Below are 26,736 nucleotides of genomic sequence, written 5' to 3'. Positions count from 1 at the left end.
TACATCACCACAAACATATGGACCGGGACTGTACATGCTTTGACAGTTTGCTACGTCTCTCTCTTCTAGGACTGACATGGTAGCTGCCTTGCATTTCTTAATGACTCTGACCTTGTCAACCACAAACCGAATCTTAGTACAGTCATGATTTCCCTGAAGAGATTACATGACAGCAGAGACTTGTAAAATTGTGTTACCCATTTCTCTAGCCAGTGAAGATTCATTCTATACCTTCAGATACAGTGTCATTTAGGAGTAGAACAGCAAGAAATACGTAGCTCCTCTAACAGTAATGACAGTTTATCACCTCCCAACACTACATGCGCCAATGTTTCAGTGCATTTTTGAATATGTTTGTTAACAGATTCATCAACACAACAAAAATTTACGATCTCAGTAGCATCTTATTTCTTAACTCATACTTTACTATTCATCAGAATCTTCATCGCTGCTCTTTGATTCGTCAGAGTTCCCTGCTGTACTTTGTTTTATTTCATAGTCAGAATTAGTTGAAATACCACCTACCGTATTTACCCAAATCTAAGCCGCACTCAAACCTGAAAAATGAGACTCGAAATAAAGGAAAGAAGAAAAAAAAAATTCCCGAATCTAAGCCACACCTGAAATTTGAGACTCGAAGTTCAAGGGGAGAGAAAAGTTTTAGGCCGCACCTCCAAATCGAAACAAAGTCGGTCCATTGTAATATGAGACACAATTTAGGTCGAATGAATGACGATACAGCTACAGTAGTTTGGTTCGAGTCGTAAGCTTAGCAGTTAAGCTTTACCAGGTAGCCTTTGCTATGCGTCAGGCACTCCATCCATATTTATACTGGTACCCTTCCTTTTTCATGTGCTTCATCTGGTTTGAATCAATTGCTTATTTTGCTTTGATCTGATAAGTGCCGTTTTCCTTGTTATAGGCGTTTATGTCACTCTAAGCTGAAAATGCATTACTGTACTGTGTCATGCATTGTTTGTCGCATTCTGATAGTGCGTGTTTGCGGCCTGTCGTCACTCATGGCATGGCTTGCTTTTGTGCACGGAAATCATCTCATTAGCGAAACAATGGCAAGAGACTACTATTTGTTGTTCCTTACACTGCTGCTTTCTTTGATAATGATCAACAAGAACCAAATAATAGACTGCGTATGATAGAACATGTTCTGAACGAGAGTTAGGTGAAAATTTTTCTCCATTTGAAAATCTTTGCAGCCGCTTCTTTAGTACATCAAATTCTGCACAGAAATTAGAGTCATCTTGGATATAAAAATCTAGTCAGTTGCCGTGCTTCATTTCTGACTGTATCACTATTAGGCATAAGAATAATATGAATATAAACATGACACGATACGTATATTCTTCCGCGTTTGCTGTTGTCTCACTCTAGTTTCGTAGTTTATTAGGCAGACAGGATTTAAATAAGATAGCAGCAAACACGAAAGAATACGTGGCAAAATGTTTATATTCGTATTACTCTTATGATGAAGAGAATACTGCATGTGATTCACATTTCATCAGGTTCCTATTAGCAACCGTCTCTTCTCACAGGTAGGAAAAAATTCAGAACATTGAGCTGGCCATATTGACAAACATCCCAAACAGTCTTGCCGGTCGGATTTTCGTAATACATTGAAGTTCTGCTACATTCGAAGATGAACAATACGGAATTTGTATTTACTTTGTTGGATAATGTATGAAAATTGTCTTCCACCTTTTTTTTTAAATTTATTTACTGACGCAGAGGTTTTGGCGCCAGTATTTATCTTTGTGCCTACGAAGCATGCCTGTGTAGCGCTACATATATTCGATGGCAGAAATTAGTTGTTTCAGCACCTACCGACATTTTTCAGAACTTCCACTTGCTTTGCACTCGATTCCAAGCCGCATGCGGTTTTTTGGATTACAAAAACCAGAAAAAAAGTGCGGCTTAGATTTGAGTAAATACGGTACATCCTCTCCTTTGGATTCAACTTCTTAAGTATTATCTTTCAAGTCAACACCTGCTAATCTGTGAGACCGAAATGATGAGCCATACTACTCTATTTCACTGTACCTGTATGTTTCATTTGTATAACATTTTATTCCATCATAGATGCTGCACTTATAGTTTCATATATGCATTGCAGCAGCAGACACAATAAAAGTAGCAATCAGCAGTGCTTAGTTTGTTGAATGGGTAAAAAATATGCCATTGTCCCAGTTCCACATATCCCCAAAATTTGATTCTGCCAAATTCTGTACTCTCTGAAATCGAATGTTTAATCCAAAGATGAAAGTGAACAAGTTTGATGCAGTATTGCTAATATTGTTTATTACTCATCTTGCTGAATGAAGTGCATACCGTATCATTTCTGAAAGGTTTGCAGAAGTAATGCACATACCAGTTTTCTAAAAACTTACATTGAGATTGTGCTCTCCTTCCTCTTGTACAAATTAGTAGAGCCCTTCGGATTACTCCACAATATGCCTCTTGGCAAGGTGGTAACGACAGTATTATGAAAAGGATAGATTGGCACTCACTGTATAGTGTAGATGTGTTGCTGGCAGGTGGTGAAGGGGGGGGGGGGGGGGGGGGAAAGGAACACCACCTATTATTAAACACGTAAGCTTTTGGTGCAAACCCCCCCCCCCCCTCCCCCCCTTCCCTCACACACACACACACACACACACACACACACACACACACACACACACGCACACGCACACACATGCGCGCAAATGCAGTTCACACATACATGACCACTGTCTCCAGCTGCTAGGGCCGGACTGGGAGCAACTGTGCATCATGGGAGAAAAAACCGTCATGTGTGTGTGTGTGTGTGTGTGTGTGTGTGTGTTTTGTCCACTTTGGAAGAAGACTTCCTGATGGAAAGCTTACGTGTTTAGTAGTCTTTTTGTTGTGCTTGTCTGTGACCTAACATCTCCTGTATACAGTGAATAGCAATGTATCTTTTTTATAATATGGTCATTACTCCAGCCTAGATTTCTATTGTTTGTTTCCTTTTAAGACCTTATAAAGACAGTTACTGACAATTTCTTTTTTCTTATTGGAGAAAAGTAAAACCATATGGGGGCCAGACGTAGATTGTAAATGAATATGGAATAGAGTATTTTTATTCTCCCTGTATGCAGCGTCAATAACGTCACCTCACACACTTCATTTCTGGCAGCACCTCCTTCTCAACACATGACTGTCCCCCACCACCTCACCATAGTCTTCAAGTTATATCCTATAGCACTTCTGGGTGGACAAATAGATGAAGGATGTAGTTTAAAACAGTATAACTAAACTTAAAAGTCAAACTGCCCTTTTATAGAGACTGCCATCATTATTTAAACATACTAAACAACATCAAAACAGTCAAAAGAAATTTTTTTTCAAAAGAGCGGAAAATTGTAGTGAAATTCATGAGAGGATTGTTTTAAATTGTTATATCTTAAATCAATAAGTATGTCAGCATTTCCCAGGATTTTCTGGCTTAATTAAGACTAGGTCATGCCACCACAGTGGTCAGACAGTGGACTTGACTTCCAGAGGACAACGGACCCGAATCCCATCGGGCCATCAAAATTTGGGTTTTCCTTGATTTCCCTAAATGATTTAAGACAAATGCTGGGATGGTTCCTTTGAAAAAGATGACATTCGGCTGAGGAAGCTAATTTCTGTGGCATGTCTGATGACACAGTGCTGGTGGAAGCACGAGTATTTCAGAGCACACCATTCATTGCACATTGTTAAACATAGGGCTCTGCTGCAGACAACCCCTGTATGTTCCCATGTTGACAACACAGTTGAATTACAATTTCTGTGGCTCAGGAGCATTGAGATTGGGCAGTGAATCAATAGAAATGTGTCATCTGGTTGAATCATTCGAGTTTCGCATTACACCTACTTGACGGTTTTGTGCACATACACTGTCAACGGAGTGAATTGGTGCTTGAAAGGTGCACTTTGCTACAGACTTAGGCCAGTGGGAGCAATATTATGCTATGGAGGACATTCACCTGGTCTTCTATGGGTCCTGTGGTAGTAACTGAAGGCTCCATAACAGCTTTGTTCTGTGTGAACATTATTGTGCACTGTCCGCACCCTGTCCCTAATGAAGGTGACATGTTTCAACAATATGACTTTCAGTGTCACGAGGCCAGAATCAAATTCACCCCTTCTGAATCTGATGGAATACATCTGTGATGCTATCAGATACCAGTTCTGCACCCAGAAACCACTGATCTCCAATTTATGGGAATTACATGACCTGTGCTTAGACATGCGGTGCTGCATAATGCTGGGAACATACCTCACATAATGCTGGGAACATACCTGAAATTTGTTGAACTTGTCCCACACAAAATCACTGCTGTATTGTGTTCCAACAGTGGACAAACACATTATCAAACAGGAGGTCATAGTGTTTTGTCTCATCAGTTTATATATTCAATGCTTGAATGAAAGGTGTGCTCTTTTCCTTTTTTCTGCCATTGCGTGTATGTGTAAAGCAGGATGTTCTACCATTTGGGCTTGTTTATATGATGGCTGTCAGTATTACCACCTGCACAGATACTAAATGCTCCTTTTGTGAAGACCTTTTATCTTGAGAAAACTTTCAACTTTGTTTCACAAATGGCAGCACAGTTTCATGTAATTGTTAAAATAATACTTTCAGCAAAAGATGTGTGCGTTGGAGTGGGGAAAAAGATTGGAGATGTATGTAGTTTAATTTTCTACACTAGTTGAAAATGTTAAAATTTTTACACGCATTACTTCAAGACCTAATAAAATCGGTAATTTTTTATATACAGGGTAGTCCATTGATCATGACCGGGCCATATATCTCACGAAATAAGTGTCAAACGAAAAAACTACAAAGAACGAAATTTGTCTAGCTCGAAGGGGGAAACCAGCTGGCGCAATGGTTGGCCTGCTATAAGGCGCTGCCATAGCTCAAACTGATATCAACTGTGTTTTTTTAAATAGGAACCCCATTTTTTATTGCATATTCATGTAATACGTAAAGAAATGTGAATGTTTTAGTTGGACCACTTTTTTCGCTTTGTGATAGATGGCGCTGTAATAGTCACAAACATATGTCTCATAATTTTAGACGAACAGTTGGTAACAGGTAGGTTTTTTAAATTAAAATACAGAACGTAGGTACATTTGAACATTTTATTTTGGTTGTTCCATATGTGATACATGTACCTTTGTGAACTTATCATTTCTGAGAACGCATGCTGTTACGGCATGATTACCTGTGAATACCACATTAATGCAATAAATGCTCAAAATGATGTCTGTCAACCTCAATGCCTTTGGCAATACGTGTAACGACATTCCTCTCGACAGTGAGTAGTTTGCCTTCCGTAATGTTCGCACATGCATTGACAATGCACTGACGCATGTTGTCAGGCATTGTCGGTGGATCACGATAGCAAATATCCTTCAACTTTCCCCACAGAAAGAAATCCGGGGACGTCGGATCCGGTGAACGTGCGGGCCATGGTATGGTGCTTTGACGACCAATCCACCTGTCATGAAATATGCTATTCAATACTGCTTCAACCACACGCAAACTATTTGCCGGACATCCATCATGTTGGAAGTACATCGCCATTCTGTCATGCAGTGAAACATCTAGTAGTGACATTGGTAGAACATTATGCAGGAAATCAGCATACATTGCACCATTTAGATTGCCATCGATAAAATGGGGGCCAATTATCCTTCCTCCCTTAATGCCACACCACACATTAACCTGCCTAGGTCGCTGCTGTTCCACTTGTTGCTGCCATCATAGATTTTCCGTTGCCCAATAGTGCATATTATGGTGGTTTAGGTTACCGCTGTTGGTGAATGATGCCTCATCGCTAAATAGAATGCATGCAAAAAATCTTTCATCGTCCTGTAATTTCTCTTGTGCCCAGTGGCAGAACTGTACATGACGTTTAAAGTCATCGCCATGCAATTCCTGGTGCATAGAAATATGGTACGGGTGCAATCGATGTTGATGTAGCATTCTAAACACCGACGTTTTTGAGATTCCCAATTCTCACGCAATTTGTCTGCTACTGATGTGTGGATTAGCTGCCCCAGCAGCTAAAACACCTACTAGGGCATCATCATTTGTTGCAGGTCGTGGTTGATGTTTCACATGTGGCTGGACACTTCCTGTTTCCTTAAATAATGTAACTATCCGGCGAATGGTCTGGACACTTCAATGATATCGTCCAGGATACCAAGCAGCATACATAGCACACGCCCCTTGGGCATTTTGATCACAATAGCCATACATCAACACGATATCGACCTTTTCCGCAATTGGTAAACGGTCCATTTTAACACAGGTAATGTATCACGAAGCAAATACCGTATGCACTGGCGGAATGTTATGTGATACCACATACTTATATGTTTGTGACTATTACAGCAGCTGGCTGGAGTGGCCGAGCAGTGCTAGGCGCTACAGTCTGGAAACGCGCGACCGCTACGGTCGCAGGTTCGATCCTGCCTCGGGCATGGATGTGTGTGATGTCCTTAGGTTAGTTAGATTTAAGTAGTTCTAAGTTCTAGGGGACTGATGACCTCAGAAGTTAAGTCCCATAGTGCTCAGAGCCATTTGAACCATTTTTGACTATTACGGCCCCATCTATCACAAAGCGAAAAAAGTGGTCCAGCTAAAACATTCATATTTCTTTACGTACTACATGAATATGTAATAAAAAATGGGGGTTCCTATTTTTAAAAAATGCAGTTGATATGAGTTTGACCCATGGCAGTGCCATCTACCAGGCCAACCATAGCGCCATCTGGTTTCTCCCTTCAAGCTAGACGAATTTCGTTCTTTGTAGTTTTTTCATTTGATGCTTATTATGTGAGATATTTGGCCCGGTCACTATCAATGGACCACCCTGTAGAAAGCTGTGGATTGCTGTGTTATAAAGGTTAAATTATGTGTTTGTATTGGTAGCACTGTCAAAAATAGTATCGTATCTTTTCATAGTATAAACATGCTTTGTATATCGAAGTGCTAACGTTCTTCCGAGGAATAGTGACGAATAGACTGGTAAATCTCTCAAAAAGTATGACTCCAAAATGAAGTGTTTTTAAGAAATGTGGGTTTCATGGTAATAAATTTTTGAATAAAGAGAAACATTGTGTTCAGCATGTGGTGTGTGAAGTTACAGACAATGAAATACTCGCAAACTCATGAGTATCTAGAGAAACACCCATTAGTGCTTCGAAGATTAAAATAAAACATAGTGATAACACAGTTATCTCAAAACAAAACTCATGTAAATGGTAGGTTAGGTTATATTCTGATACATCTACACATTGTAACAGGGGTGTTATGTGAATGTGTGTGCTGTATGTATGTGGAGGGCCAGTTAGTTTACATGAAGACATTGAGGTACCAAATGGACTAGCCAGGAAACTTATCATTAATTCTGCCAGTTGTAAATATACTCATTCATTTTGGAGTTCTGATAAGTGTAAAGATAATTATTTTGAAATAAATGTTAGGTGGTTTTATGGATTGAGAGCTATTGGCAAAGGACACACTGCAGCAGAAACAATGTGTGTCGTGATGTATATGCCACGCCCACTTTGTAAAATGGACAAGTATGCAGGATTTATTCGAGCTGCTGTGAAATCCACCGCATGTGAGTCAATTAAGGGTGCTGCAAATGAAGCTGCTGAAATAAACGATGGTATGATTGACATATCAGTAGCTTTTGGGGCACTTGGTAGAAGCGCAGCTGAAGTTCTAAGAATTCTGTTGCTACAGTGACCAGTGGTGGATACTGGAAAGCTAATAGATTTCCAGATTTTAACCAAACATTCTTATAAGTATAAATCAGGGAATGAAGAAGGGCATATCTGTGACAGAAATTATGAAGGACAACTAGTCGTACGGAGGCCTGTGCAGCTGTTGAAATTTATAATCGATCTGTAAACTAAAGGGGAGTGTGTTACACTAAGTTCTTAGGTTGTGCAGACTCAAATGCATATAACAGTGTAGTAGCCACTCAGCCTTATGGTGAGAAGCTTATCACAGAACTGGAATGTGTTGGTCATGCCCTCCTGGATCTTGTTCATGGTGCAATTACCGCAATGCCCAGTACTCAAACAGGTCATACAGCCATAAACATTATATCCCAGCAGCAGTTGTGGATATCATAAAACCTGTTTACAGAGACCTGGCAATCCTGAATTATTGAAGAAGTGTCTGCATTGTCAGACTCAAAATCCCAATGAGTCGTTCAATAATCTTATAGCGTCAGTGTCGTCGTAACTGCCGTCTGCGTCACGTCTGCTGTGCAGCGAGCTATGCTGATTTAAGTATTAACTCTATTTTTCTTACTTGTAACTTCTTCTTCCGTGTGTTTTTGCTTTTAGGAAGCTTTAATTGTCGAGTGCTAGTAATAGTGTTCCATAGATTTTGTGTTTGTTTTGAATACAGTCAGAGAAAGTCCGTTTAGTCAGCCATAGTGCCAGTAGTGCTAGTGTTTGTTTTCAATACAGTCCAGAGACAGGTAGTGCTATTTTCATTGTTTTCTACAGGAAGTGTCTAGTAACCACAGTTTAGTCAACTATCAGCTGCCTTTAGTGAATTAGCAGTCTAGTTATAAGTTGATTAACTCTCTACAGTAAATTGATTTCTTAAGATGGATAGGATGTGAGACTGCTGTGTACAGACACAGGAGGAGCTGGCCACTGTTCGCAAACAGCTGAACGTGTTGATGGCCGCGGTTAGCCGTCTTCAGGCAGTGGTGAGTCTGGTGCGTTGCATGGTACACCCCAGGTGTTACATGCTTCACCCACTGACCCTGCTGTCGACACATCTTTGCGGATACCGGGCGCGGTTGTGCCACCCTCTTCCCAAGGGGAGTGGCGGGTTCAGCGGCGTTCGCGGCGCACGAGGCGGAGGGTCAGTGTGGAGGCTGGCCGTGTGGCATCACCCGTTCTGCCTGTGAGTGGACATGTGGCCACTCCTTCAGCAAGGTCCGAGCAGGCACATGGGGGGAGGGGTTTATTAGTTATTGGGAGCTCCAACGTTAGGCGGGTGATGGAGCCGCTTAGGGAAATAGCGGAAAGGTTGGGGAAGAAGGTCAGTGTTCACTCTGTCTGCTTGCCGGGGGTCTCATCCGAGATGTGGAGGAGACCGCGCCGGCAGTGATAGAGAGCACCGGGTGCACCCGACTGCAAATTGTTGCTCATGTCGGCACCAATGACTCCTGCCGTCTGGGTTCAGAGGTCATCCTCAGTTCGTTCAGGCGGTTAGCGGAGTTGGTGAAGGCGGAAAGCCTCGCAGGGTGGAATCTGAGCTAGCTATTTGTAGTAGCGTTCCCAGAACCGATAGTGATCCTCTGGTTTGGAGCCAAGTGGAAGGCTTAAACCAGGGACTCAGACGATTCTGCGGAGATCTGGGGTGCAAATTTCTCGACCTCCGCTATCGGGTGGAGAAATGTAGGGTCCCCCTGAATAGGTCACGCGTGCACTACATGCAGGAAGCGGCTACAAGGGTAGCGGAGTATATGTGGAGTGCACATGTGGGTTTTTTAGGTTGGAGAATTCCCTCCCTAGGCCCGGCAAGACACCTCCTGAGATGCGGCAAGGTAGGAGTAGACAAAATGCAACAGGGAATAACAATATTAATGTGCTAATAGTAAACTGCAGGAGCGTCTATAGAAAGGTCCCAGAACTGCTCTCATTAATAAGCGGTCACAATGCCCACATAGTACTAGGGACAGAAAGTTGGCTGAAACCAGATGTAAACAGTAATGAAATTCTAAACTCAGATTGGAATGTATACCGCAGAAACAGGCTGGACAGTGAAGGGGGAGGCATGTTTAAAGCAATAAGAAGTGCAATAGTATCGAAGGAAATTGACAGAGATCCGAAATGTGAAATAATTTGGGTGAAGGTCACGGTTAAAGCAGGCTCAGACATGGTAATGGGATGTCTCTATAGGCCCCCTGGCTCAGCAGCTGTTGTGGCTGAGCACCTGAAGGATAATTTGGAAAATATTTCGAGTAGATTTGCCCAACATGTTATAGTTCTGGGTGGAGATTTTAATTTGCCGGATATAGACTGGGAGACTCAAACTTTCATAACGGGTGGCAGGGACAAAGAATCCAGTGAAATTTTTTAAGAGCTTTATCTGAAAACTACTTTGAGCAGTTAAACAGAGAACCGACTCGTGGCGATAATATATTAGACCTTCTAGTGACAAACAGACCTGAACTATTTGAAACAGTTAACGCAGAACAGGGAATCAGTGATCATAAAGCGGTTACTGCATCGATGATTTCAGCCGTAAATAGAAATATTAAAAAAGGTACGAAGATTTTTCTGGTTAGCAAAAGTGACAAAAATCAGATTTCAGAGTACCTGACGGCTCAACACAATAGTTTTGTTTTAAGTACAGATAGTGTTGAGGATCAGTGGACAAAGTTCAAAACCATCGTACAATATGCGTTAGATGAGTATGTGCAAAGCAAGATCGTAAGAGATGGAAAAGAGCCAGCGTGGTACAACAACCGAGTTAGAAAACTGCTGCGGATGCAAAGGGAACTTCACAGCAAACATAAACATAGCCAACACCTTGCAGACAAACAAAAATTACGTGAAGCGAAATGTAATGTGAGGAGGGCCATGCGAGAGGCGTTAAATGAATTCGAAAGTAAAGTTCTATGTACTGACTTGGCAGAAAATCCTAAGAAATTTTGCTCCTATGTCAAAGCGGTAGGTGAATCAGAACAAAATGTCCAGACACTCTGTGACCAAAAAGGTACTGAAACAGAGGATGATGGACTAAAGGCCGAAATACTAAATGTCTTTTTCCAAAGCTGTTTCACAGAGGAAGACTGCACTGTAGTTCCTTCTCTAGATTGTCGCACAGATGACAAAATGGTAGATATTGAAATAGATGACAGAGGGATAGAGAAACAGTTAAAATCACTCAAAAGAGGAAAGGCCGCTGGACCTGATGGGATACCAGTTCAATATTACACAGAGTATGCGAAGGAACTTGCCCCCATTATTGCAGCAGTGTACCGTAGGTCTCTACAAGAGCGTAGCGTTCCAAAGAATTGGAAAAGGGCACAGGTCATCCCCGTTTTCAAGAAGGGACGTCGAACATATGTGCAGAACTATAGACCTATATCTCTAACGTCGATCAGTTGTAGAATTTTAGAACATGTATTATGTTCGAGTCTTATGACTTTTCTGTAAACTAGAAATCTACTCTGTAGGAATCAGCATGGGTTTTGAAAAAGACGATCGTGTGAAACCCAGCTCGCGCTATTCGTCCACGAGACTCAGAGGGCCTTAGACACGGGTTCCCAGGTAGATGCTGTGTTTCTTGACTTCCGCAAGGCGTTCGATACAGTTCCCCACAATCGTTTAATGAACAAATTAAGAGCATATGGACTGTCAGACCAATTATGTGATTGAATTGAAGAGTTGCTAGATAACAGAATGCAGCATGTCATTCTCAATGGAGAGAAGTCTTCCGAAGTAAGAGTAATTTCAGGTGTACTGCAGGGGAGTGTCGTAGGACTGTTGCTATTCACAATATACATAAATGACATTGTGAATGAAATCGGAAGTTAACTGAGGCTTTTTGCGGATGATGCTGTGGTATATCAAGAGGTTGCAACAATGGTAAATTGTACTGAAATGCAGGATGATCTGCAGCGAATTGATGCATGGTGCAGGGAATGGCAATTGAATCTCAATGTAGACAAGTGTAATGTGCTGCGAATACATAGAAAGAAAGATCCCATATCATTTAGCTACAATATAACAGGTCAGCAATTGGAAGCAGTTAATTCCATAAATTATCTGGGAGTATGCATTAGGAGTGATTTAAAATGGAATGATCATATAAAGTTGATCGTCGGTAAATCAGATGCCAGACTGAGGTTCATTGGAAGAATCCTAAGGAAATGCAATCCGAAAACAAAGGAATTAGGTTACAGTACACTTGTTCGCCCACTGTTTGAATACTGCTCAGCAGTGTGGGATCCGTACCAGATAGGGTTGATAGAAGAGATAGAGAAGATCCAACAGAGAGCAGCATGCTTCGTTATAGGATCATTTAGTAATCACGAAAGCATTACGGAGATGTTAGATAAAATCCAGTGGAAGACTCTGCGGGAGAGACGCTCAGTAGCTCTGTACGGGCTTTTGTTGAAGTTTCGAGAACATACCTTCACCGAGGAGTCAAGCAGTATATTGCTCCCTCCTACGTATATATCGCGAAGAGACGATGAGGATAAAATGAGAGAGATTAGAGCCCGCACATAGGCATACCAACAATCCTTCTTTCCACGAACAATACGAGACTGGAATAGAAGGGAGAACTAATAGAGGTACTCAAGGTAGCCTACACTGTCAGGTGGCTTGAGGAGTATGGATGTAGATGTAGATGTAGACCAAAAAATGTTTTTCTTGTAATGAAGACACTAAAGTGGGGGTCAGTCATGCTGTTATTGCTTTTAATGATGGCAACATTGGTAGCGTGAAAGTGCTACAACATATGGGAATTAATTCTGGAGCAAACTGCATCAGAGAATTTGAATGGATGGACAAGGTTTGCAATGGTAAAGCACTGTATGCAGCACAGTTGGCCACTACGGAGTCCAGAAAGAAGAAAACAAGAAAAAACTTAAAAAAGGTCAAGAGGATGATATACAGTATGGTGCAGGGTGCTTCTGAGTGACTAAAAATAAAATGTTAAGCATATATTGAGTTACAGTCTATTAAAACTTTAAAAACTCTTCTTGAAAATTTAGATTTTCTCTTGCATTTTTCCCTAAATCTCAGAAACTACTTCGAGTAGCGAATTCAAATTTTCAGGGAGTAATAACATACGTATTCTGAGTCTTCTGAACTAAAAGAAGAACATAATATTATGCATAAATAAAATTATTTAGAATAACATACAAAAAAGTACACAAAATTTTAACTGTGTAATTAAAAAATTGCATTTCCAAAAGCAGTGGCTGAAATGCAATTATTGTAAGACTCAGAACATACAGTTTAATGTCCTGTAAAAGTTTCTTGTCAATGGCTACAGTTGTTCCTGAAATACGGGGAAGTTAAGTCACCAAATTTAACATTGTGAGGATAGGACGTTCAAACTCCCCTTAATGCACATTTTCTCCTTCCTCCACTTGGTGAGCAACACATTTATAGTATTTACACAACAGCAGTAGCTATTTTCTTACAATTTCTTTTTGCAGGCATACCATGTCCCGGGCTTCAAGGGACGTGTGGGATTTATTACCTCAATGAGTGAACACTTCTGTGGCACGTGCAACCGTTTACAGATAACAGCTGATGGCAATTTGGAGGTGTGTCTCTTTGGGAATTCAGAGATATCTCTCAGGTGAGTGATGAAACATAGAATAATCGTGTCCAAGTGAAAATTCATGTGAGGAAACCATAAAATTACTAGAAGACTGACAGACTGATCAGTATTTTACCTTCAGGAGGTGAAATTCCAAAACTTCTTATAGACACATTCGTTCCTCTTGTCCTCACATTAGTCATGGAGTCCGAGTGACCTTTGAGACCTTCAGAAACTTATCCCTCTTTCCTCTCTCATGAAGGAACTGATAGTTCCAAATGCTGAGTATAGAATAATACTTTCAAACTGTTTGCCATGCACATTAGGTATGTGGTTGGTATATGGAAGAGATAAACTGCAGTTAAATCCAGCAGGTATGAAATGAGTAATCTTTTCTTGAAGTTTTCAGCTTGCACCCTCCTCCCTCCCAGACATACAAATCAGATACCTCTAGCTAAATAATTTGTGAGTATATATAATTTGCCTCTGTCAACATCATGTTACACTAACCTATTTGTGAGATTAAATTAAAGGAAAGTAATCAGAACTGGAAATTATGTAAAGACATTTTTGGCTATGTCCCTGTGTTGTATTAAAGTTAACACAGTATTTCTGTCCATGTGATGGTAACTATGATTCGCCAGCCACCGTTGCCGAGCGGTTCTAGGTGCTTCAGTCCAGAACTGCGCGACTGCTACGGTCGCAGGTTTGAATCCTGCCTTGGCTCAGATGTTAAGTCCCATAGTGCCCAGAGCCATTTGAACTGTGATTCATGATTATCAGAGTCTATATGTTCCAAATAAAAATTGGAACTTCATGTGTATAAATGTACAAATTATTAGACAATGGGACCAACAACTGACACTTTTAAATTGATGACTAGACTAAGACTTGGCGATAAGTTTGTTTCAGGACATGGTAAGGGGGGTGAGGGGTGGGAAGAATCAGCTCTCTCTTTGTGAGCATACCAGAAATCCTTTATCAACCGAAGGTAAAATAAGATATAAAAATACATTGTCAAACAATTAATTTAAGTATCTTAAAAACCAAATGACTAATAAAATTGGAAGCTAAGAAAAGTAAGTTCATAGTAAGTAGGGTGAAACACAGGGGGCTGCAACATATTGCCATTGTTGTTTGACTTGTCTATCAAAGAAAAAAGAAATGGATCAAAACAAAATAAAAGTGAGAATGGAAATGTATCAGAAGAAAATAGGAATAAGCAAGGAACATATTCTTTAATTAAAAAAAAAAAAAAAAAAAGACATGTGAGGCAGATGTTCCTACAATTTTATGTTCAAAGCACAGCAGCCTGTGAAAGCAAAATATTTATGACATTGAAAAAAGAAAATCAGTGAGTGAAAAGTGTGTGTAGGTGAATTGTGGTGAAAGACTGGATATTGGAACTTCTGTTATGCTGCCCAGTATTAGTTGACTTGGTAGTAAAGGAGCAAGTTTGCAAGGGCAGAGTGGGAGTATGGAAAAGCTAGTCCAAGATAGGATGAAAAAGATAACAGCAACTTAAAAAATGAACCCCATGAACCCCATTCCAATCTAGTGAATGCAGTGGTTGACAATATCTTGTGACATTCACCTATAAGGCTCAAACAATAATTGCTAAATAAAAATACAAAATGTTGACAAGACTGTATCTAAGCTGTCACTCTCTTTTGAAACAAGGGTGTTTAAACCAACAAACACGCAGGAAAGCAGGGACAACTCACACACTAGAGAAGGATGGGCAGTATCATTGAAGGAGTGAGCATGAACCGTGTGGAATATGTGTGGTACAAGTAAAAAAAAAAAAAAAAAAAAAAAAAAAAAGTAATGATAGTAAAATTCCAATCCCGGGAGCGGAAAGACTTACCTTAGTGGGAAAAAGGACAGGTATACACTCGCACACACGCACATATCCATCCACACATACAGACACAAGCAGACATATATATGTCTGCTTGTGTCTTTATGTGTGGATGGATATGTGCGTGTGTGCGAGTGTATACCTGTCCTTTTTTCCCCTTAAGGCAAGTCTTTCCACTCCCGGGATTGGAATGACTCCTTACCCTCTCCCTTAAAACCCACTTCCTTTCGTCTTCCCCTCTCCTTCTCTCTTTCCTGATGAGGCAACAGTTTGTTGCGAAAGCTTGAATTTTGTGTGTATGTTTGTGTTTGTTTGTGTGTCTATCGACCTGCCAGCGCTTTCGTTCGGTAAGTCACCTCATCTTTGTTTTTATATATTGAAGTTTATTATTTTATTTACCTGTCTTGCAGTTTCCTTGATTTCTTGCAAAGTACAGTACAATGAAAACCTACCATATTGCATAACAAGTAGATGAGTATAAACTTCAGAATAGCATCATCGCCATTAAATGACCTATGTTTTCTTTACTAACAAGAGAAGGGACAGAAGCAATAAACACAAAATCAGAACTGCTTTTGCTTGATTACAGCAGGGACAATAATTTTTAACATCTACATTTACAACAGATCATATTTACAAAATGTTTTCGAAATTTGCTCTGTTTGCTCAAATGAAAGTATTCCACTGCTCAATCATTCATTTACACTCAACCCCGACTGCTGCACATGCTGTGGGGTGTGTCATCTGGTTATGTCATATGTTCAGTGTTTCTCACCAATTTTTGGGGTATTTTGAAATGTACAAAAAGGAAAATGCAGAAAGTTATCACATTTTGCTGCACATTACCTGCGTCACAGAAAAATAATGTATACAAATCTTCTCAGATTTGCCACTGAATAACTTTGTCCAAGCCTCACAATATTTCACCAACACAACTGTTCGTCATCTTCAGGTAGTGGTGGGTCCTGTCATCACTGCTGCAAGATGTGGCTGGTGATATTCGCACAGCAGAATTGAAATTTGTCAGGCTAGAAGCAGGAGTACGAATGTGTGGACAGGCACTCCCAGTTGGATGTAAATGCCATTCATAGTAGCCTTCTGCTTATGTGTTGTGGGCAATGACTGCACTTCTGGACACTCGTGTGGTTAAGAGCTGAATTAACTCTCTGCAAGGTACTGCATCAGGTCATACATCGGAGGATCTGGTTTCTACTGTTTTAATTTCATGGCAGTCAGTGCTGGATTCTGGGCAGTGCTTAGTCAAAATTCCATATTCCTGTTGGTAAGATTGCCCACCGTATGGATACATGCCTCATTCTTAAAAACACAGTCCTAGAGTGATGATGCTGAGGATAAAATTTCAGTCCTCTTGGGAAACGTGTGGTGCCCTGTATTCAGGCAGTGCTCTGCTACCATTAATTTACTGGGTGGCATTTTTGTCAGCGCTGTTGAACACAGTGTTCTTGCACAATGTGAGGTGTCTGCCCTATATAAGGTTTCCCATAATGGCATCAGATCTTATATATGATCTGTGTTTTCTAAGGTCAAGATTGTCTTTAACTGAACACAAACAATTCCTTAGTTTTGCTGGTAGACGAAAAACACACTTGATTCTGTTTCTCTTAGCGATTCTTTTAATTTTGAAAACATGCCACTGAAATATGGCAAGAAAGCCATTTGCAGTGCTTGTCTAAGTATCTTCATTTACATCCCTACACTGAACTTGCTTTGCTCAGAACACATTGGAAATCTGTTTACAAGAATAAACATTCTGCTGGAACACTGTTCTTAGGTGTTACAGTTCACCAGGCAGACTGTCGGTATCTGAAATCACGTGTGCTCTATGTGCCAGGGTGTGTAAGACACTACCACATTGTGCAGGGTGACGGCAACTTTTGGACCTCAAATATAACTCTGCATGTATCAGTTTGCAGTAGAGACTAAGCCCCAGTGCTATGTCAGCTTTTCTTCTAACCGTGACATCCAGGAATGGTAAGCTGCTATCTTTTTGTACTTCCACAGTGAACTGAATATTCAGATGGAGCGAGTGCAAATGCTGCAGGAACATAGGTAGTGTCTGTATTATGTGGGCCACACCACAAATGTCTCTTCAGCATTCTGCCAGAAGGAGGAATGTTGGATATTTACTAAGGGAAATAGAGGATCTCCCATGGGAACACTGTCCACTTGATCAAAGTAGTTGGTGTTACATAAGAAATAGGATGAGGTATGCACATGTTTAAACAGCATCACAATTTCTTTCTCAAACTTGCTGCTAATAACCTCTAATGAGGGCTGCAGGGGCACTTTTGTAAGTAATGATATAACATTTGAGCTAACTAAAAGATCTGAAAGTTCTAGTTTAAGCAACTTCAGGTATTCTATGAAATCCTCTGAATTCTAAATATGATGGTCATAGTCATCCACATGATAAATTTCAAAGCTGTCACGTGGAAATTGCCAGTTGCATCTTGCAGCAGTGATGGTGGAAATCACCACCACCTGAAGATGCCAAAACGTTGTGTCACTGAAATATTGAGGGAGGGACTTGCATAATGTTATCTGGTGGGGAACCCAAAGTGTTTTTGCAACAGATCTATTAGGCAAGCCTGAAAAGTCACATATACTCCAAGCAGTAAGTACCTGTTATAAAATGGTCACATTAGTGAGCTTGGCAATTAATTAAGAGTTTATCAATAAATTTGGCTTCATTTTGCAAGAAATTGTGCTGTGTTCCAGTACTCCCTCTTCAACAAAACTAATGTCAGTTTCTGCTCCACCTCTTCAGCCCAAGATCCTATGTATACTCTTGAGCATTTGTGTAAGATACCTGTTTATTTATAAAAATAAAAGTAACTTCTATCATGACTTTCCCATTCTTGTCCAGTGGGTTTGTTATCCTGCTGTTGCCTACTGCACACTACAAGATTACTGTTGAAGATTTCTGCAAAGTTTTTCTTCCTTTTTAGTGTACCAACATTTCACTGTGTGGTACTGTTTAACGGGTGTTTTAACTGTTGTTTCAGAGATGCAATACGAAGCAAATGCAGTGAGGATGACTTGCTTGCCATGATTGGGGCAGCAGTGAGAAGAAAGAAGAAACAACATGGAGGTAAGATACATTACAGCAAATGTAACTCTGTAGATAGAAAGAAAATTTCTGCTTAACAAGTCATAGCAAACATAATAGCAAAATAGAATGAAAAGCAACAGTGATAGAACCTGTGTTTTTTGTGTAAACTTGGATTTAATTTTTTATTTAGTATTCATTCTGATTAATGCCCATTGGTCAACAGTATATTTCAGCCCTAGAATTTGGTTCTGCAAGGTCCACCAGATAACCATATATGGCTGTTGTAACTCCTTTATTGGACTTCAGAAGTTTTCCAGCAACAAATCTTTTTTTTTTCTTTCTTTCTTTCTTTTTTTTTCTTTTTTAAAAAAAAGCTAAAATGCAGAAAACATCATAAAGCAAACACTCACAGAAAAGCATCAGTGTCCTTGAAACAATGGAAACTCCAGTAGGAATATCAACAATGTTGGAAAAGACAGATTACTACTTACTGATGAAGGCTGTGGCTGAAAGCTTTATGTAAGTGTCTTTTAATTCTTCCCATCTGCAGCCTAAGGTATCTTCTTTATGGTAAGTAACAGTCTGTCTTTTCCTTCATTATTCATTAGTGTTCTTTTTTTTATTGCTGTTTAGCAAGCATCGTGTGGTATATAAGGGATGTGAATAGCGTCAGATGTTGAATCATCACTCTGGAGGATATGAAGGTGCTGCATATTGGTGTGAGACAGCATTATCTGATGAGAGTTTGAAAGAAACCTCATTGTGGATGTCCATTTGGTCCCCTGGTTAAACCTCGCAACATCTGTATTTTTGGAGTATTTGGATCTGACAGTGGCCTGATGTTGGAAAGTAAGGGCTTACTCATCATCAATGTTCCAGTTGACTACATCAGACCACTACAAGGGAGCATCACTGTGTAGTGTACTGAGTACATTGTAACCTGTTCACGTCTGTGACTGCCATCTGAGAACAAGTACAGTAAACTCTCGTGCAGCTACACTTTTGGCTAGCTAGATTGACACTTGACAAGTTTCAATTTGCGTGCACCTGGAGCCAAGCATTTGCTGGTGTTTTTTGGCAATCTACTGCTAATCAGTGCACTGGTGCGTGTCAAAAGTCCAAGTATCGTCAATTCGTGCGTGTGTTGGTTGAAGCTCTAGTGCGTTTCTTATTCGTATTGCATGGTTTCATGCCACTGCCATCTATTGGAACTCCTTGGAAGTACAGTACATACAGTATTGTTCTATGGAGCGCAACGTAGGCCTGTCGAAACTGACAATTAGAGTGCGCCGCCTAACACTTTCCACTTGTTGTCAGTACATCAAAGCTGAGTGTTTAACAGTGAACGTACAACACCCTGTTGTGTTGCCACGTGGGCTTGGGTAGAACAGAGGAAATGGCATAGATGTATCGAATGCTTTCATTTGATGGCTGCCACAGCCTGGTTTCAAAAATCAAAAGTTTGTCTAGTGCATCTCGAGTGTTGTCAAGTTGTGCATTTGTGTGTTTCTGATTTGAGGTTTTGTGCTCCCACTATGTGCCTTAAAGTGTCCAGAGATAAAAGGGGCCAAAAACCATAAAGGACTCAGTCGAGTGTCTGTAAAAAGAACACTGAACGTGACTACGGGCACGTAACATAAAATGAATGTGATCTTGTTGGAAAAAGAGCATCACACTTTGCAGAGAATTGATGCTGGTGAGCCACCCACAAAAGTTGCTGCAGAGTAGGAGTACAATTACTGATCGGAAGACAAATCGATCAGGAATTGAAAAATTTTTGTTCCATCCAAGCATTGGGCAGCGCAGTGAAATCTTGAAAAACAATGAGAAAAGGTGCACATCCTCAGTTAGAAGAGGCATTATTTTTGTGGCACGAATAAATAAGAGCCAAAGGTGTGTCAGTTTCAGGTCCTCTAATTTGTCAAAATGAGCTAATGAGCTGATAGAAGGAAAGAAGCAAGAATTCCTCGGAAGTAATGGCTGGCAGGATCATTTCAAGAAGCAGCATGGCATCCATGAAATTGCCATCAGTGCCAAATCATTATCTGGGGATGAAGCTGCTATGCTGATTTTAAGAAGAAACTGCACACAATCATTGACAAAGGAGGTTATACTGACAATCAACTTTACAAATGTGATGAAACTGGGTTGAATTACAAAATGCTGCCAACGAAAACCCTTGCCTCTAAAGAAGAAGAAATGGCTTCCAGATACAAAAAAATCAAAGAAAGATTTACTGTCCTCGCTTGCAGTAATGCCACTGGCAATCATAAACTGTGTCTTACTTTAATTGGCAAATCCAAAACACCAAGAGCATTTAGACACCAACCAACCAGCTTTGCCACTGAGGTACACGAATCAGTCTTAAGGCATGTATGAACAGTGGCGTGCCATCTTCAGAGAGTGGTTCCAGGCAGAGTTTGTTCCAGCTGTAGTAAATTACATGGAAGGAAAAGGACTTTCTTGAAAAGCGCTACTTCTTGTGGACAATGCTCCTTCTCACCCAGGTGATCTGCAAGATGGGGATATCAAAGTTGTATTTCTTCCACAAAATGTCACATCTCTATGTCAACCGATGGACCAAGGTATTCTTGAGGCGATGGAAAAACATTACAGACACAAGATGCTGGAATACTTAATAGGTGTGATTGATGCTGCAGATGATTTTGTGGAAGCTCTTAAAAAAATTGATGTTTTAAGTGTCATTCATTGATTGCTGAAGCTTGGAATCTAATTCCTCCAGTTCCTCTTGTTAGGTCTTGGAAAAAACTCTTAGATCGTAAGGCAACCTAAGTGGTGGGAAGGAGGAGACAACACCGAAACTCAAGCTGACATAATTTTGGTGAATTTACTGGAGAAGCTGGTTGTAAAGACACACACTTCGAAGACATTGAAGAGTGGATGGAAAATGGCATTTTTTCATGTGACTGAGGATGAAATCGTCCAAATTGTGACCGATCATAAAGCGTTAGAAGACTATGTTTCTGATGATGAATCAGAGAAAAATATTCCTCACACATTCTGTTACGAAGTGATCCAAACTGCCCTGGAGTACATCAGCCAACAGGAGGAGACGATTTATCCTGAAATAGTTTGATTTCAACGTTGGAGATGTATTGTTGCAGCAATAGTTTCTCAAGCAAAAAAACAAAAGAAAAAAAGACATTCGTGACTTCGTTACCAAAAAATAAACTCTAATGAAGCATCCTAGAACTTCTATGTCCATAACTTAAAAAGTTTTTTTTTTTTTTTTTTTACTTTTCTTGAAAGTTCCTCTGGACAGACTTTTCGTTCCTTTGAGTAATCTCTAGATTTGTTTCATAATTTTGTTCAGTAGTTTATTTTTTATTCAAAAGAGTAGGTAATAAAATTAAAACTCCTGTTTTTTCCTGCTGCCAAATAAGGGAGATTTTTTCTGTAAGAATGCAAAATAAACAAGCTTTGTTATACAGCATTTAAAAACTTTGAGTTTTCTATCATAGTTTGGTGCCTTTTTAACATGTCAACACAATTTTTTCAGTAAAAAAGTGTAGGGTTATTTGCAACCATATCAGTAATGTTTCACATACCCTACGCACGTTTTACGATCGTATTTCGCAATATTGACGCAATTTGGAGTGTTCACATGTGAAAACAGGGGGACTTTGATTTATCTGGAATTTTCGTTATCGGAACTGACCACCGTCCTGATCATTTCGGATAAACAGGAGTTCACTGTAATAGTCTCCTTGCAACATGCTGTGTCATACAGCTAGGAGCAGCCAGACTATGGAATTGCCGTCCTGCGCATAGGCTGCCATTAACACCCAAGCAAATGACTGCATGTGAAGTCGTGCCATGATCAAGAAGTACGGACTGCTAATGAATGGCATCACATTATGTTCACTGATGAGTCCCAGTCCTGCACTGCTCCAAATGACTATAGTGGAGAAGTTTGACAGTGACCCGGGGAGATGGGGAGAGGTCCCATTCTTCCACATTTGGGGGGGGGGGGGGGGGTGGGTCACAAAGGAGTCCCATGGTGTGGGGAGCCGTTGGGTATGACTTCAGGTCACGGCTTGTAATGGCCGTGGGAACTCTGATGGAACAGCAGTGTGTAATAGTATTGTGGTGCTATTTTTCAACAGGCCGGTGCTTGTCCACATGTAGTATGTGTCTCTTTAAATTGTCTGTGTGATGTTGATATACTCCTGTGGCCAGCAAAATCCCCATATCTGTCCCCGATATAACATTATGGGACCAACATGGACGTCAACTCCATCCCACTGCCTGTATCCATGATTGCAATGTCCAGTTACAACAGTTGTGGATCACCTTTCTCAGGAGGGTATGCAGCAGCTTTACGACATCCTCCCGCACTGTCCAGGCCAGACAGGGTGCATTGCTGTATTGATAAGTGGGCTCAAACTGATAAGTTCTGTGTAAATTTGACTCTGTTTTGTTATCACTGAAATAACATCACATACCCTATAAATTAGCTATGTTTCAATTTGTTTTCTCCCCACCTTCTGAGTGTCTCACTTTTTTTCAAGCAGTGTAATTTAAGACAGACATAAGAATATGAAAATGGGATGGCATATCACATTGCTATTCAACTATGCCCCTAAGAAAATTGTAAGATAATGGAGAAGAGCAGGTGCACTATTACACTGACTAGAACGTAAACTTAAAGATAGAATTATATTGTGTAACCTATACCGATGACATAATACTAATTGACAAAAACATCACTGATATGCTAAAGCAATTTGAAATATTAAGGGAGCAAGCTAGGAAAATTGGACTACTAATTTCACCTGGAGAAAAAATTCTTGGCTGATACCAAAATGGCACTGGGTGAACTTATATAGGCAATGACATAGTATTCGGTGTTAAATAGTTTAAATAATTTGGTGAAAAAGACCACTGAACATCATAATGAAAAGAAGGCCATAGAATCCAGACTTCAGAAAGTACAAACTGTCTCTCAGTTAACTAAAAGTATTTTTCCTGGAACTCTAAAATCTAACATTGTACAACAGTGATCAAATTAGAATTTCTTTATGCATGAGAGAGACTCTTTGTCCAACACAAGACATGAAAACAGCAAACTGAATTAGAAGAATGTAAAATTGTAGTAAAAATCTTAGGTCCAAGAATAAAGGATGGGATACATCACACAGAACCCAGTGTGAAATCTCCAGGCAAATTCCTAAAAGCTCTTGTTACAATGTGTCTCCAAAGAATCCAACTTGTGGGACATACAGAAAGAATGTAACCAAACAGGCAGCTCATTGGATTCCCACATACTTGAAAAATAAGATCCAACTGATGAAAACAAACAGGAAGAGACCTTACGATATTGGAATCACCACATTTACGGTATTCTGATGTAGTGATGAGTCACACAGAGTGCAGTTTCACAGTAGCTTGATCGATGCTTGTACTGGTGTATGTAGTATATGCAAGTGTGTACAGCGTCTCTTCTGGTGTACTCACAATATGCTAATTTAGTGGCCGAGCAGTAAACCGGATCCCTACTCGGTTCCAGTGTGCTGTGCTAATTATTCTTCTTCACTTGACATTTATGCTTGGAGCTGCAAGAGAGGCCATTTTCCAGATAATGCCACAAAAACAACAAATTCTCAGATATCAGTTTAACTTACACTCTTCAACATCATAGACAACATTTCACATTAATATGTTGCAGAACACTAGATTAGTGTTAAAATGGCCAGAGTAAACATTGTTCTCCATGTGACAGATTGTCAAAAGATGTCCAAAATCGATAAATTTTATATCTCTGCACAGAGAAGCAGCTGGTTGCTCATTGTCATCTGTGGTGCTAATCAATGGGTCGAGCTCGTTGCTGGCACAGCGCCACCTCAGAGTAAGTGGCCCCTCATCCCAGCAGGTGGCGATGTTTAAACACCCGTATAGCTCCCAAGACTTACTGCGTCTGTGGATAACTCCATCTCTGCACAGAACTTCCCACAATTCCCACATAGTGGGCCCTCGTGTCTCTTACACACAATAAATCTTCAAACTTATTTCATTGGCTAAGTTAAATTTCGAGTGTGATGTGCTATTTCGTAAAAAATAGCAAACGGTAGACATGGATGTTATTGTGACTCTTTCCTAAGGCAACATTTGTGTATTACACTTGTAGAAGTGCACTGCAACATAAAACAGTAGACCGTAAGTTCAAACAATGGAAACTCCAGGTTGGAATATCAGCAGTGTAGGAAAAGATAGAGTGCTAATTACCATAAAGATGGCACGTTAAAATGCAGACAGGCACAGTTAAGACACTTACACATAAGCTTTTGGCCACAACCTTCATCAGAAAAAGAAATAGAAATACACACCATTCATTCACACAAGCAAGCACACCTCACACACACATGACCGCCAACTCCGACAGCTCAGACCAGAATGCTAGTCTGTAAGTTTGCTACACAATAAAATAATTATTCTGAGCTACAAGAAAAATGGATTCAAAGAACTAAACAGCTTGAAGAAAAAAAAAGGGAAGCTCCCTGAAGCAACGTAGTTTCACGAGTGTGCATACCAGTGGTAAATTATGAGAGTCGCAACTCTCTGAAATGGATACAAAGGCCACCAGATTGCATTAGCTTTGTTTGTGTCTCGGATTGTTACCAAGAATGGTAGGAGCTATAAGAGATGTGAAGAGTGTAAGATGTTGAGTGATCCCTGTGAAGGACACAGATGCCCTGTACGTCTGTGAGTCAGCATTATCAGCACGCAACAAAATTTGAAGGGGCCTAATTGGGTGTCTCCATTTGCCAGGCTGATTGAATTATGCAATATGCAGATTTGTGAGTCATTCAGATGTGGTAGTGGCCCCATGTTGGACTGCTTGGGAACGTAAGGGTGGTGTGCTTGTCAGCAAGCTTCCGGTTTACCGTGTCTGACGAGCCCATGGGAGAATTGCTGTAATGTACGCCGAGCACATAGTAACCCTTTCACACCTGCACCTGTCATGTGACCAGCAGTGAGACATTCTGCAAGACCCGCGATGACAGTTGTCAGTGAGTATGACAACGACATAGGGAGAGGGCGTGTGGGGCAGAATCGGATATGACTTCAGGTCACTCTGACAGCACAGCAGTATGTCATGGACATCCTACATCCTCATTTGCTACCTCCATGTCCAACGGAGTTACAAGAGACAGACCAGTGAAAACATATCCAGTTGTTGACTCACAAAACGGTTTTGAGCTGTGACGCATGTAGTCTTAAGTGAATCATTCATACAAAAAGAAAAGAAGAAGAAGCTAAAGTCAGAATGTGAAAAAATTGGAGAATGGAATAGATATTTGAAGACTTCACACTTGAAACTCCCAGTTTTCCTATTGTGAAAGTGCCTTTGTGACCATATGCATTTCACTGACAATAAACTTTTTTTTTCCCCCTGGGTCTTGGCTCCATATTTTTTCAGACCAGTTGAGTCAGAATACTTGCATTGTATTTGTGAGGTATTGTTTCAGTCTTGCAAGCTAATCTAAAATACAAATCCCTTTTGCATCCTAGAAAACAATGACCACTCTTTCTCTCCGATGAAGTCACCTTGGCTATTTTTGTGCAACTGCTGTTTCATTTCGGTCATCTCTCATCCACGGGAACAGATTGGTGCATAGAATCAGTTGTGTGTCAGATTGTTCCAAATTGTTTTTCACATTAGGTTGTAGTCAGGCTTCAACAGACATGCCACTCACTTTCTGGTATGGCCACGGCATCAAATGTTTTGCACATCTTTTTAATTACTGATCTTGCAATATCACACTGTGTTCTTTCTCAGCATTTTCATATTTGATTGTAATTCTAGGAAGTTGTTCATGAGTCATCTTACAGAGACATATGCTACATATGAATTCAGCCACCCATTCCTTAACTGTTGACTATGAAGGAACTCCCCCCATGAACCATGGACCTTGCCATTGGTGGGGAGGCTTGCGTGCCTCAGCGAGACAGATGGCCGTACCGTAGGTGCAACCACAACGAAGGGGTATCTGTTGAGAGGCCAGACAAACATGTGGTTCCTGAAGAGGGGCAGCAGCCTTTTCAGTAGTTGCAGGGGCAACAGTCTGGATGATTGACTGATCTGGCCTTGTAACATTAACCAAAACGGCCTTGCTGTGCTGGTACTGCGAACGGCTGAAACCAAGGGGAAACTACAGCCGTAATTTTTCCCGAGTACATGCAGCTCTACAACTTGACTAGAAGAAGAGATCGGTTGGTAGGACATGTTTTGAGGCATCAAGGGATCACAAATTTAGCATTGGAGGGCAGCGTGGAGGGTAAAAATCGTAGAGGGAGACCAAGAGATGAATACACTAAGCAGATTCAGAAGGATGTAGGTTGCAGTAGGTACTGGGAGATGAAGAAGCTTGCACAGGATAGAGTAGCATGGAGAGCTGCACCAAACCAGTCTCAGGACTGAAG

At 40.6% G+C, this 26,736-nt stretch overlaps 1 protein-coding gene across 1 annotated transcript in view; it reads left to right on the top strand.

Annotated features, from left to right (window-relative positions):
- The window catches only part of LOC124585874 (molybdenum cofactor biosynthesis protein 1-like), an 81,842-nt gene that overhangs the window by 41,397 nt on the left and 13,709 nt on the right, over positions 1–26,736 (top strand). The window contains exons 4-5 of the mRNA XM_047131398.1: positions 13,257–13,396; positions 18,245–18,330. Coding sequence (XP_046987354.1) covers positions 13,257–13,396; positions 18,245–18,330 — 226 coding nt within the window. The remainder of the gene's footprint in view (positions 1–13,256; positions 13,397–18,244; positions 18,331–26,736) is intronic.

The sequence above is a fragment of the Schistocerca americana genome, unplaced genomic scaffold, assembly GCF_021461395.2.
Source record: "Schistocerca americana isolate TAMUIC-IGC-003095 unplaced genomic scaffold, iqSchAmer2.1 HiC_scaffold_51, whole genome shotgun sequence".
NCBI classification, from domain to species: domain Eukaryota; kingdom Metazoa; phylum Arthropoda; class Insecta; order Orthoptera; family Acrididae; genus Schistocerca; species Schistocerca americana.
This window is presented reverse-complemented; position numbering and strand designations above follow the sequence as displayed.